This window comes from Lipophrys pholis (assembly GCF_963383615.2).
Source record: "Lipophrys pholis genome assembly, chromosome: 16".
NCBI classification, from domain to species: domain Eukaryota; kingdom Metazoa; phylum Chordata; class Actinopteri; order Blenniiformes; family Blenniidae; genus Lipophrys; species Lipophrys pholis.
Genome location: NC_137634.1, coordinates 17,910,740 through 17,925,090, shown reverse-complemented (window position 1 = coordinate 17,925,090; position 14,351 = coordinate 17,910,740). Strand labels below are relative to the sequence as shown.

Below are 14,351 nucleotides of genomic sequence, written 5' to 3'. Positions count from 1 at the left end.
CAATGTTTTGCTCGAGGTCATCACATATTTTTTAAGAATAACATCTAAAGTTTAATGTAGTATTGTTTGTGGTGCTTAGCTGCAATATACTGAGATTTCTCTCTCACACAATATATGATTGCTGCTGAATTGATGAAGTCTTTAAAATATCGATGAGAGGTAGTGCCACCTAAAGGCCAATCTCAGAATTAATCAAAGAGTCAAATGATACAAAGGCAAAACATTTGGTTTTAGTATTCAGTAATACTTACCATCATCATAAGCAGCAGCATCATCATCATCATCTATTTGTCTGATTATTGATCTCAGTGGGGAAAAAAAAACATCTATTGCTTGAATTAGAATAGTGTATTTTGGCGCAAATTGGTCAGATGCATTTTCTTCTCATCATTTAACCAACAGAGTTGTCATACAGTCAGCCCTCTCATGCCTTTCCTCATACTATCACTCATAAACAGCAACGTGACTCCACGTCTCCACATCTAAAAGTAATGCATGCATATTGTTCCACGTAATTGTGGCTCGACACAAACTTGAGCGCTTGTATTCTGAATACTTTTTTCCTGCATGCAGTATACATGCAGACAACATCCATATTTTTGCAAACAAGGTCCAACATGCTGACGTTGTTTGTATTATTTACAACTTGTCACCTTTGTGTTTTGGCTGCAGATAAAGTTGAACAAGTATGGCTTGATGTCGAGATGCTTGACTAAAATTATTTATAAGACGGTGTCATATTGGATGAAGGCGGAGCAGTTTCCGCCCCTTTCCATAACTTTTTTTCTCCCCCACCACCACCACCACCATCAAACATCGACACCCACGCACCGCACGTCCACTTCAAGGGTACTTAACAGTCGCAGTCTTGGCTCACACCAGCCACAGTAACAGGACCATCAGGACCACGACAATCCTCCGCATATCTTCAGCCACACACTTATGTGCAGTCTGTGCTCACTGTGTTGTGAAGACTCCGTGATCCTTATGTGCAAACTGTGAGCGCAATTTTGTCTTTGTACAAATTTAACTAGGTTCAAGATGGGCGAGAAGACTAGCAATGGAAAGATTGCCACCTGCGCAGACTTTGTGCCAAATGCGCACCCAGAGAAACCTAAACATTGGAATGAAAGGGGGAACTGGGCGACCAAAGCCGAGTTCATCCTCACTGTGATGGGAGCGATCATCGGACCTGGGAATGTGTGGAGGTTCCCCTACCTGTGCTACAGAAACGGTGGAGGTAGGTGATTTGTCGACAAAAGGACGCACCGTTGCCGGCTCATGGATTCAGCCCTTCGTGCACTGCTTCGCCTGCTGCGATGTTTGGTTTTGTTTTCTTCTTGTGTGCCTGTGAAATGAAATTATGACTTTATTACAGGTGTGTTCTTCATCCCCTACATTTTGTTCATATTTACATGCGGGATCCCTCTTTTCTTCCTTGAGACTGCCTTAGGACAGTACACCAGCCAGGGTGGGATTACTTGTTGGAGAAAGATTTGCCCACTTTTTCAAGGTAAATACAAACGTTTTTAACCCCTTATTTAATTTTAAGACGTCGGATGTGAGATGGACTCGGCATTGCATTAATAACATTTATTTGACTTCCAATCATTCTCCCCTGGACACTGCGTGCGTAATTACGCACAAGGTCACCATATAAACACAGCGTGGAGTACAACGTGAAAACGAACTAGTTCCACATGTGTTGTGTTTTTTTTCTTTTTTTCTTTAAGGAATGGGATATGCTAGTCACCTTATCATCTCATTCAGTGCAACCTCATACGTTACCATCCTGGCCTGGGCGTTTTTCTACTTTTTCTCATCTTTCAGTGCTGAACTGCCTTGGGCCACTTGTGGGCACTACTGGAACACAGGTACATCCTTTTCCCCCTTTGTGTGCAGTGGTAGGAGTGAATGGCTCTGTAATGAACATAATGTCTTCTGGAACTCTGGAAAATAGAGGATTGCGTGCAGTATATGTGTGGTTTGGACTGCAAGTTTCTGATTTGAAAACGTATTTTCTTGTGCTAGAATCATGCTTGGACACCAACAATGTAAATGTCAGCATAACAGCCAGACTGAATAGCACTCTCCCCGTTGTAGAGTTCTGGGAGTAAGTATGAAGTCAACACAGACAGCTTTCACCAGATGCACATTTTTTTCTTTCAATCACTTCTCTCTCTCTCTCTCTCTTCCTTTACTTTCTTCTTTCTCAGTGATTCTCATCATCCGACCCTTTTTAATTCTCTTCCCTTGCTCCAACATTTTATTGTGCCCGCCTCTGGTATTCTCTCCTCACCTCCTGACACTCGTCCCCCCCCCCCCCCCCCCCCCCCCATCTTGGCACTTGGTTTTCCTCTCTCCCAAATATGGAGTTATTTTTCCTTTCATGTGCCATTCATCTATATCCTCCCTCCCTCACATCCGTGCCACCCCATTTCACCAGGCATCGGGTCCTAAAAATCTCCAGCAGCATTGAAGAAATGGGCAGCCTGAGGTGGGAACTGGTCCTGTGCCTCATCCTGAGCTGGGTCATCTGCTACTTCTGCATTTGGAAGGGCATCAAGTCAACAGGGAAGGTTGGCTGCATTCTTGTCTTAATAAAAATGATAACCGATCAACAAATAAAAATGACAAAAACCATGCGGAGTTGGGGGAGAACATGGGAACTCCACGCAGAATTAAGTGACTCTCAAATAGCACTGTGTTTTTATGGTGCGTGCGCCTGTAAAATTAAGTATTCCAGTGACACATTAGCTCAATTGTCAGCACAGTGTGACACAAGCAGGAACAAAAAAAACAACAACAACAAAAGAAAAATCGGAGTAAACTTGTGACAGCAGAAAGCCGTGGATGGGTCATACAGTAAGCTTTCAATCATTAATTCTATAATAGTGAGCATTTACCATCTTGGTACTCGGCAGATAAGTGATGTTATCTAACACTTTTTATCAACAGTTATCATTTGACTTTTCCCATTTTGTTTACCTCTTTGCGTCACCTTTAACACCTAGTGCATATTTTTTAAATTGTGACTTGTCTAGGAAACGTTTAACAATGTGCCTCCAGAATAATCTTGATCATATGGAATCTGGTTCATCAAATTCCCCCTGAAGAATTTGAGATACAACTCAAACATCAGGCTTGTGGCATTACATTTCCTGTTCAGCTGCATTAGTGGTGTTTAAACTGCACTATCTGCCTCATTGTAACAGAATCAGTCACATTTGCGTCTGGATGGCGCTAATCAACCTTCAACTAGTCAAGTTCAGCATTAATGTCCCCAATATTTCACTGATACTTCATGTCAGTGTTTCCTGTATGGTGCAGAACCTTCACATTGAATAAATGCAATGTTCATCAACTCTCTCACTAGTTTTCAGTAAACAAAAAAAAATAAAAAACAAACTGTTATGCAATAAAGAATTCCCCACTGCTCCAGCAAATAAAATCCAAATGAATAATTTATCCGTATATATTCAGTCATTTCATCATTTGAGTCTCAATCTAAAAAAAAAAAAACCCTTCAATTTGCAGTTAAATGTCATTTGGACTAAACTAACACTAAGACTTGCAAAAGCTAGAAGCATTATTTTTAATTCAGACTCTCACAGTATTAATGCTAACTGACCAGCCTGTCATTCACTAACCCTGTGGTAAGCATTCAGGCATGATGCACTAAACTCATTGGAATCACTGGCGCTCCTCCTGTTCTTGCTTCATAGCCAGCTGTAAGGACAAACGTGGAAAACCACAGTGCAGTCCTAATGCTTTCTCCCTGACCAATTTGAGAGGAGTTGGATGAACTCAAAGTGAAACTAAAGAAAAGCATGCTGATATTCCTAATGTAAAGGTATTGACAATTCTGTTTCCTTAATTTAATTGACTTGGTTCAGGGCATCGTGACGTCTTACATTCAGTTTTTGCACAAACGTTGAACTGTTTCCAGCAGTGTGGCCACTTTCTTATCTTATAGCTGTAAAATATGATGTGACTTGTGGCGAACCCTTACATCACATGTCAAAAGAAAACAACTCCACCTATAGTGTGTTGTTGTACAACTCTGGGTATTGGGAAGAATTTAGGGTGACGGGTTGGTATAATGTTGTTTTTAGTTTAGACCCGTCAGTTTTGGCTTGTGATTAGAGGTAATTGTATTTTCTGACAGTTTGGAAAGAACATTGTCCACAGAGGCTTCACGAGGATTACCGGACCAGCCTGATCAGGGTTAAGCTGGGCGTCTCCCAAATATGCCTCCTGTTGCCAGCTGGCCCGGCCTGATGTGCGATTGTGATAATTTGCTTTGAATTTGACCTCAACAACATGCAACGGCAGCTCCTTTCGGAATCTTGACACACTATTTGAAGCGTCACATGTGAACAAACGTGTTCATGAACACAGGAGAAGCTTGTGCTACTTCTTTAGATGCGTCAAATAATGTTAGTTTTAAATCAGTTGCAACACTGCGAGTCACGGTTAGTGAAGAGTTAGTGCGGCGTTTGTCTCAACACAATGCACCGTTGATGCTGCAGATTTGTCACGAATAATTAGAGGACCGTGTCTTATAGAACTCAACTTGTGACCTTGAAGCTTATTGCAAACTTTGCATTTAACCTTTTGTTTTGTTGTTATTTCTTTCAGGCAGCTTACTTCACGGCCACCTTCCCCTACATTATGCTGTTCATTTTGCTCATACGTGGTATTACCCTGCCGGGGGCAATGAACGGACTCGCTTATTACCTTTACCCGGATATTTCCCGTCTCTCGGATGCCCAGGTGAGCCCCGATTTCAATCTAAAAATTGCTAAATTGTTTGACACCTGCGTTCACATACACACACTGCTTCAGGTGTGGATGGATGCCGGCACTCAAGTTTTCTTCTCTTACGCCATCGGACTGAGCTTTATCACCTCTCTGGGGAGTTACAACACTTATAACAATGACTGTTACAAGTAAGTGCCATACTTATGAGGATGCAGATTAAGTTGAGTTAATTTTGGTCCTGATCAGTGCAATGATGCTTATGTTTATGCAGCATTTTTTGTTTGTTTCCCTTCAGGGACTGCTTCTACTTGTGTCTTCTGAATAGTGCCACCAGTGTTGTGGCCGGCGTGGCCATTTTTTCTGTGTTGGGTTTCATGACATATGAACAAGGAGTGGATATTTCTGAAGTGGCAGCGTCAGGCAAGTACCGAGTTGGGTTGAGGTCAACTTTACAGAGCGAGTCGGTCTGAAAGCTTCAGGTCACTTTATGTAAAAAAAGTCAAATCTTAAAGCGCACGTTTGCCAAAACATCGCCTCATCCTAAGGCACTTTCTGTTGGGGCAAATTTCATTGTTTATGTTATTTTTTTCTCTCTCTATTTTGATATTCTGCCTATCAGCTGAAAATTTCAGTTCACTTCAGGTGATCACGACTAAACAGTCAGCTTTGGGAATGCCGAGCCAAAGACATAGAGGATAAAGGAAAGTTGCCATCAGCTGAGATTTTGACCCTGATTTTTGGAATCACAAAGTAGTCCGTGAGGTGTGTTGACTTTTGGCAACCAGTCATCTGGATCCACTTGGCTCAGATCAGGTTTTTTCAGATCATGCGCTCCACTTCTGAACTCAATTTGAAGCATCAGGCTTAAAAAAGCTGAAGCTACGGAGTTTTCTCACCAATGCAAGTCGTTATCCACCACCCCGCCAAACAAACAACGACTTTTGGAACTATTTGTTTGAACAGATAATATGCTGATGAGCATGACAGCTGTGTTTGGTTTTTGATTTTTGTTTTTGATTCTGAAAGGACATAGATTTATATCTGTCCTCAAATTACACGGGATCACCAAAGATTACAACTATTATTGATCCACGCTGTATCAGTGCAATGAAAAACACAGCTCCCCTCTGTGTTCTTAGATGGCAGCAGCAGGACAACAGCAAGTAATGTTTTTACTGCCCTTTGTCATGCGGCCTGAATGTGCTGTGATGGCACTGCTATGAAATAGGTTTATATAGAGAATAATGTTGACTGACACTGACTGAACAAAAAAAAGGCCTGTCTGACTTCCGGACAGGGACTTGCTCAAACACTTTAATCCCATTGAATGAAGGAATTTTTACACACAGTCAAGTTATCCCTATGTGACCCAGGGTTTTTTGTTTTTTGTTTTTTTTCTTCTCCCTCTAGCAGCTATTATTATTCCAGGCCTGCCAAAAGATTTATCATGATACTCTGACATTGAAACTTTCCATAATGACATCCTTAAACATTTAGTAAATATCATCAGCACATGTTGGAGGGATCGTCCAGGAATTTCACACGTGAAGCATGTCGATATGGCCACGATATAACCAATTGTTACTTTGATGAGCTCTTGATTGCTCACGAATGCAATCCCCCCCCTAAAAAAAAAAAATATGGATATATATTGTTCGATCCGATACAAGCGGATTCAATTATTATCACATCAGCTGCATAATCTTAGTAAAGAAAACACAGAACTAGCATTTCCATCAGTTCCTCACAATATTTACGTTCAGGTGTGTGTGTGTGTGTGTGTGTGTGTGTGTGTGTGTGTGTGTGTGTGTGTGTGTGTGTGTGTATGTGTTTCAGGCCCTGGGCTAGCGTTTATTGTGTACCCCCGTGCTGTTGCCATGATGCCCATGCCTCAGGTGTGGTCGGTGTGTTTCTTCCTCATGATCATTCTGCTTGGACTCGATAGTCAGGTACCATTCAAGCCTCTTTAAAAAAAAAAGAAAAAAAAGAAGAGAAACAAGTGACTGAAGTAAAAACTAATTGTCTTAGTTCCTGTCATATCCCTTCAGTTTGTCGGTCTGGAGTGTTTGATGACGTCACTGGTGGATCTGTTTCCTTCATACCTGCAACAAGGGTATCGACGTGAGCTGGTTCTGCTCGCCATTTGCTGTACCTGCTGTTCTTTGGGTCTCCTGCTTGTCACTGAGGTACATGGAGACTTCACAAAACACAAAATATTTTTCCCACCGTATGATATGAGATTTTGCAGGTGAAGCATGATTGGATAACCCTTCTACTTTTAAGCCAGCAGAATAGAGGCCACTTAACTTAACTGGTTCATTCCACAATTCAAACTTTGTCATGTTTTCCTGTTTGCGTGTGGCCAAGTTTTGTGGTCAGGTACACGTTATTGAAGAATTTCAATATTGCGTCAACGGACTTTGATAGCAGTCGCCCAGTAATGTAGTGGTTACCACTCTTGTCCCATAGTGAATGTTTTATGATTGCCTTTACATTTAGCAGTTTCAAAAAAAAAACATGTGTCAGACAAACTCACTTTCATATTGAAAGCCCTGCCGTGGCCGTGAGAGTAATTGAGTTGGATTAATTAACTGTTACAACCCATAACGTAGTAATCTTGGCCATTCTGAAAATAATAATGTAATAAAATAATACTTTTTTTTTTTTGACAGACTGTGAAACATGAATCAATGAGTATGACGACAATCCCATCCACTATACCTATTTTTTTATAGACAACCTACACAAAAACAAAAAGCATTTATTTCCAAGAAATAGTATTTTTATGTATTTGTACATTATTGGCTACTGTAATTCCATTTTGAAAGGATTTCTTTCAAACACCACTTTAATCTTGTTACTGTATTGATAAATTATTAGGTTATGGATTATCTTCCATTGAAAAAGGTGTAAATTATGAAATTATTGGCAGGTATTACATTGTTGGTTGTTGCAACACTTAAGATGTTTGTTGGTTAATACAAAGAAATAAAAGTGATTTCAGTTTTTATTTGTTGAAACTTTTAGTTTATAGCATTTTTTTTTTTTTTTTAAAGGAACATTTACAGAGCAACAAACAGGGGAGCCGTACTCCCAACAAACACAGTTTGAGTTTCATTGTTGAATTCTATAAAAATTGAAATCCTTATCCTCAATGTGACTTCCCACATGTTGTTGTTCACAGGGTGGGATATACATGCTCCAGCTTTTAGACCACCATGTCTGCAGTGGCACCACTTTACTCCTTCTCTCGCTCTGCCAGTCCATCTGCATTGGCTGGATCTACGGTAAAGTCATGCAAAGTCTCTTCAAATGATCAAATACTTGCGGTCGCTTTCCACGCATCCACGCGTCTCTGATAACGCGTTCTCATCCCTGAAGGTACGGATCGTTTCTACGGTAACATCACTGAGATGATTGGTTATCGTCCACACCCAATTATGAAGTATTGCTGGCGCTACATCACTCCCTTCATCTGTTTTGTACGTATCCTAATTATTTTAATGTAATTACTTTGGGTTTTTTTTCTTTTGTGATGCTATCTTATGTCTGTATAGTCTCATTTCATGCCTGATGTCATACATTCGTAGAAGACACGGACGAGCAACACGTGGTCAAATAATTGCATTATGATAACCATGTAACACCCAAACTTTCAGCTTCTCCTCCCAGTATTGTTCAACATCGAAAGAAATCCCAACTTGCAAGTTATGTCGTCGTGAATGAAACACTTTTTGAGACTTTGATTCATTTATGTTATTATAAGCCGACTATAACTAGTTTGTGAGGTCAATTTCAGGGAGTTTTTCTTCGTTATGAGTTGCGGATTCGCTAAATTTCCCTGTCTAACATCAAACTGTGTCGTCTCAGGGCACGTTCATCTTCTCCATCGTGAAATACTCCCCGTTGAAGTTCAATAGCACCTACGTTTATCCGCTCTGGGCCAACATCTTGGGCTGGTTCATTGCCACGGTGTCCCTCTCTCTCATTCCTCTATTCATGCTCTGGAAGCTGATCCAAGGAAAAGGCCCTCTACGACAGGTGAGCACAAATAATTTCACTGAAATGTAAAAAAAAATACATTGGAAGTCACACCGGGAAAATATCTGGGGGAGAAAAAAAAAAAAACCTTCATTGATGCACCAATAGTGATCTTAGATAAAGATGCTGTGAACTTTGCATTCATTGAACAAAATCCGTTTAAAGTGTGTTCTGATTTGCTTACTTTGTTTAATTTCTTTCCTAAATACACTTTGGGACTGACTGAGTTCCATACAGCTGGATTTGTTTGTTTTGGCTGCTGTGATAGAGCATGGGTCTGTTTGAGTTTAAAGGTTGTGGCAGTGCAGATTGGCTTTACATGCATTAGAGTTATTAGTCTTTGAGAAGCTTTCACCAACAAAGGTTGTGCAAGCATGTCCTATATGAAGAGTTTACCAGAGAACACACGCTGGATTGTTTGAGTGGAGGAAAAAAAGCATTCGAAGCACTGATCTTCGAACAAAGAAACCATGGTTTGTCTTATTCTTCTGTGACACAGGCCTCAGCTGTTGGCTTAGAACTATTTGAAGCAGACTGAGCCACAATGTTTCTCTATCAGACATGCTTTATCCATTGAGCCGACATGTGGTGACGTTTTAATGTTTTATTCCTTTTCATTCACTCATTATTGGAAAATATGAACTCAAAGAAAGGAAATGAAAGCTAACGCATGTATACAGGTTGATGGATAACTCTGAAATCTTTCCATTTCCCGCATCCTCATCTGATATCATCCATCTTTGTCTCACGCTTTCAAACTTAGATGCACTTCTGGGCACAACCATCTCCTGCTGACTGGATACAGCTGTTGCCTTTTTTTAAATGACCCATTTCGTTATTGTTTTAAGACACGTACCACACACAAAAAGAAAGAACAACAATAGTAACCACAAATCTGATCAAACGCCCACGAGCCAAAGACACTATCAATGCCATCTAAATCAAACCCATTTGCCTTCATTACGTCAACAGTTTTTCTACTTTTCGCCGTTGAAATTTCAAGTTTCTCTGATGTCCTGATGTTTCTGTTTTCTTCTGCATGGCGTTTTCTCTTTGGCGACGTTATGCTCTCTTTCTTGTTCGTGGTACTGTAGCAGCATTCTGCTGTCATACAGTGACATCTAGTGGACACAGATAGTCTGTACCTTTAGTTTACAACTAGCTTCCGAATATAACTTGCACGACCGGTCAAACAACGAAAAAGTGTGTGTTATAGGATGGAAAATAGATTACACAGGATCAAATCTACTCAGAAACACTCAAAAATTCCCTGATACATAAAAGTATCAATATGCGTTCACAAATCGAGATACACACACAACTATCCACACGGTACTTTCGCTACTTTAATAGCTACATAAGTTTGTTCTCATATGGTAAAATACTACGTGAGAATGTCACACGTTTCTAGAACAGGGGTCAACAACCTGCAGCTCTGGCTGGTGGCTCCTTTCAGAAAACTATGTCAATAAATATTTTTGATTATTTTTCAGCTCATTTACACACCAGTCATTTTCAAAAAGACTCTTGGCTTAAAAAGACTTTGAAAAATAACTGAGAGGGGAAAAATAGCTAAAATCACCATATATGTTAAAATAGCAAACAAAATCCCTGATAAACGACTAGAAAAAAAAGTTTAAAATAAGGGAAAAACATGTACATGTTGAAAGAGAGCCGAGATGGTTAAAAAGTTAGAAATACTAAAAATGAATGAAATGCTAAAGTTAAGTCCACAAACAGCTGAAAATATAATGAAATATTTCCCGGCTCAAATTGTAATTGAAACTTCATGAATTTTTGTGCGTATATCAAAACTATACGTGAGGCTTATCAAGCTGCCTCATTCTTATGGTTAAACGTGTTTTGCGGCCCCACTTAAATTTGCCTTGGCGGAAAGTGACAAAGACGGCTCTTTTGGGTCATAAAGGCTGCTGGAACCAAAGGTCATTCTAATGTGAAATCAATGAGTACGACCCACGGAAATAAATGGATCAAATAGTTTGCTCGATGTCACGGCTCACTGACTGGGGAAGGACTCATTGTTCGAAGCACTGGGGAAAGTGGAGGTGGAGCAAACAGCAACTCAAACAAGTAAAACGGTGAATGTAGAAATCACAGGAAGACAACCAGCTCTGACACACGAACGAAGAAACCCCCCCCAATATATCCTGCAGCCACCAGGTGAAGACAACCACACACTCGGGCACAGGTGAAACACATGAGCGGCAATCAGACAGGGGAAGCCAAGGAGGAGTCAAAGCTGCATTAAATACAGCAACGAGGAATTGATGGAGTTTGTATTTGCAATCATGAAATTTCACTCAGAAAAGCACTTCTTTGCCTTTTCTTATGTCCCCAGCGTTTCATTTTGCTCTGCACGCCTGTAGACGACCTTCCACTGGATGAGAAACGTCCTCCGCCCGACACCAACGGCACCACCTTCCACAAAGACCTCATACCTTTATCACACAAAGGGGGGCTCACTCAGTGAGCAGAACAAGGTGGTTTTGTTTTGTTTTTTTGTTTCTTTGGTTTCCACTGACAATTATTGGGTATTGTTCTAAACCATTACTATTTGAAGTCAGAATGCTCTACAGATATAGCACGACAAACCCCTCCCTTTTTGTAATTTCTGCCTGAGGAATCGGCAACATTTACTTAACATTATATACCTAGATATGGTATAGTCCAGTGGTTCCGGGCCTCTCCTGGGAGCCCCAGGAGAACTTCAATCGGACGCAAAAACATGACAAATCCAAACAGGGTTTGAAAAGAAATAATGCAAAAAAAAAACCAAATTAAGAATTATAATCTATTCATTTGATTTTTTTTAAGACATGCCTTTTCCAGATGCATGTCGTAAGCCTTAAATATCGCAATATGTTTAACCCTATCTTGTACAGTGTATTTTTGTTTTTGTCATAGAAAAGGGAGATTAGCCTCCTTTCACAATGTTCAACCTAACATAGCATTTTCACTTTGATAACTCTGTAAAAAGACTTCAAGCCTGAGGTCACAAAGGCTGCATTCATTCACATTTATAAGCTTGTTTATGTGATTTCTGCTCATGATAAGTTGGATAACTGCTTCTAAAAATGACATGTTTTTTCAATAAACGATTGCTCAATTTCTGAACACTTCTGAGTATTGCTGTCTCGTTCTCTCAAGCATCTTGCAATCATGTGTCTCTATATAGCCCTATATACACCTCTTAAAGCCCTAAACCTTATAACTAGTGCCTTATAACACAAGTTTTTTTTTTGGGAGAAGTGTGTTTTGTATATCTACTACAAGAGTGTTTAAGACTGCTCTTTTTTCAATTAGTCTTAACATTTTCAGTGTTTTTATTTGAATGTATGTAAACTGCGAGCTGATAACAACAGGAACTGGGATGCTGACAACAGGGGTTATCCATCCATCCATCCATCCATCCATTTTCTTCCACTTATCCGTTTCCGGGTCGAGGGGGGGGGGACAGTCTGACCACTGTCCCCTAGATCACAATGCACTGATTAAGAACCTTCCTGCAGGTGGTGAGCCCACGGGAAGGTGGCGCCCAGCGTGGGACACGAACCCCACTACCCTGAGATTGTGAGTCTCATGCTCTACCAACTGAGCTTGCCGGGGTTCTCAACAGGAGTTATTCTTTTTAAAATAAAGAAAGTTTACAGAACATTTTCTTTTGGACAGTGACGTTTATTATTTTTGAGGTCAATATGTCTTTATACAGCAGAAATTGTGATCTGTAAATCAAGGAAATATATTGGCAGCTTAGGACTTTAAAGTGGACTTTGGTCAAGAGTTTAATTGTCCAGAAGCTAAGAGGAATCCGGATGGTTGATTTGGTGGCCATTATGTTACTTGACGCTTCGCTACATATAAAGATGTGTAAACACATCCTTCATTCGCACCTCAGACGAGTTTCTGTGTTTTTGCTGTTTGGTGGCTGCTGATTTTCTGGTCATACGGATGACTTAACATTGAAACTGCAGTACATGAAATGCACCTAGTGCCGTTGGAGTTTTCACAAGTTTTGGTTGTATTCAGACCTCTTCAGACTACCCTGACGATTAGATCTGGGATTGAACCGAAAATTGTGAATCATGATCAAACAGGATTTGTGGCCAATAAAAACTCATAATCAAATATCAGAAGACTCCTAAATATATTACAGTATGTCACGTTAAAAAAATCTAATGCTTTGATTGTAACATTAGATGCTGAGAAAGCATTTGATAACATCGAATGGCCTTATTTGTTTCAAGCTTTTATGGAATTTTCTTTTTGTGAAGTTTTTTTGGATTGGGTGAAACCCTTATACTCTACTCCAGAAGCCTCAGTTTGTATAAATGGAGTGACATCAGATCCAGTTATGATCAACAAAGGCAGTAAACAAGGATGTCCCCTGTCCCCTCTACTTTTCATTTTAGCAATGGAGCACCTGGCTGAAATGATCAGAAGCTCCTCTTTAGTTAAAGGGATCCAAAATGAAGACAGAACACACAAGATCTCTCTTTATGCAGACGATACTCTTCTATTTATAAGTGATCCATTAGCTTCTGTTCCACCACTTTTGAATATAAAAAATGAATTTGGAGACCTAACTGGATATAAAGTAAACTTTGAGAAATCTCCGGCTCTACCTATGGGGAATATGAAATATTCTCATTTAACAAAATCAATGCCCTTTAGGTTATGAACCAACGGATTTAAATACCTGGGTTTTTACACTTCACCCAGAATTGCTGAATTAATAGAAATGAATCTGACCTCAGTCGTGAAAAAAGTTCAAAATGATTTACAAAGATGGACCCCTTTGCCATTATCATTGATCGGTAGAGTGGCTGTCATTAAGATGAATATACTGCCACGATTATTCTACCCATTGCAGTTATTACCGAACCATGTTCCAGAAATTTTCTTTAGGTCAATACATTACCTGATAAGAAAATTTCTTTGGAGAGGTTGACGTCCACGAATGAAACTGGAAAAATTGCAGCTACCAGTGGATGAAGGAGGCTCGACACGGCCTAATATTAAATACTATTTCTGGGCTGCTCAAATTAAATACATATTGGAATGGATCAGAAGTGATGGTGCATCTTCTTACTTAGACCTTGAGGCAGAGGCAATAAACACAGGACTTTCATCTCTCCTATTTGTAAAGATCTGGGATTGATTTGCAGATTATCCCATTTTTTTCAAACGAAGATAGATTTCTAATACTTTCATGGATGATAGACGTATCATTTGCTGGCGTATTATGGCCAATTGCATGTATGAAATATGCCTCTCGACATGCATGAAGAGGCACATATGCAGGGCTCAAGACGTGAGAATTTCAATTCAAAGGCAAAACGGACACGAGCTCCTTCAAAACGTGACCTGTCTCAAGTCAGATAGAGCAAAAACACAAACGTGGATGCCAACATCTTTTCAAATATATTTGAAATAGTTCCGTTAAAAACAGGATAACAACACTCTTTCAGGTCAGAAAGTACATGGGGCTGTAAAACTAGACACATGGAAACGTTCATTGCAGATAA

General features: G+C 40.0%; 1 protein-coding gene across 3 annotated transcripts; it reads left to right on the top strand.

Moving 5' to 3' along the window:
* Nucleotides 1-805: 805 nt before the first annotated feature.
* Nucleotides 806-11,946, top strand: LOC308122033 (sodium- and chloride-dependent GABA transporter 2-like). Of its 3 annotated transcripts, none has more exons than XM_080483637.1 (14): nt 806-1,240; nt 1,454-1,513; nt 1,734-1,874; nt 2,032-2,113; nt 2,447-2,579; nt 4,642-4,776; nt 4,849-4,952; nt 5,060-5,184; nt 6,601-6,713; nt 6,813-6,950; nt 7,949-8,051; nt 8,146-8,246; nt 8,635-8,805; nt 11,165-11,946. In XM_080483637.1, the coding sequence occupies exons 1-14, from the start codon at nt 1,042-1,044 to the stop codon at nt 11,294-11,296; spliced, it is 1,737 nt and encodes a 578-aa protein (XP_080339763.1). In that variant the 5' UTR covers nt 806-1,041; the 3' UTR covers nt 11,297-11,946. The 3 variants fall into 3 exon arrangements, with proteins under 3 accessions (XP_080339763.1, XP_080339762.1, XP_080339764.1); XM_080483636.1 differs by having other exon boundaries at nt 1,379-1,513; XM_080483638.1 differs by having other exon boundaries at nt 830-1,240; nt 1,444-1,513.
* Nucleotides 11,947-14,351: the final 2,405 nt, after the last annotated feature.

Excerpts from the sequence above, each read along its gene's own strand:
- LOC308122033 (XM_080483636.1), top strand. The coding sequence starts at position 1,042 with ATGGGCGAGAAGACTAGCAATGGAAAGATTGCCACCTGCGCAGACTTT. Across the intron at positions 6,951-7,948 it reads GTCTCCTGCTTGTCACTGAG|GGTGGGATATACATGCTCCA; the intron begins GTACATGGAGAC and ends TGTTGTTCACAG. Across the intron at positions 8,806-11,164 it reads GAAAAGGCCCTCTACGACAG|CGTTTCATTTTGCTCTGCAC; the intron begins GTGAGCACAAAT and ends TTATGTCCCCAG.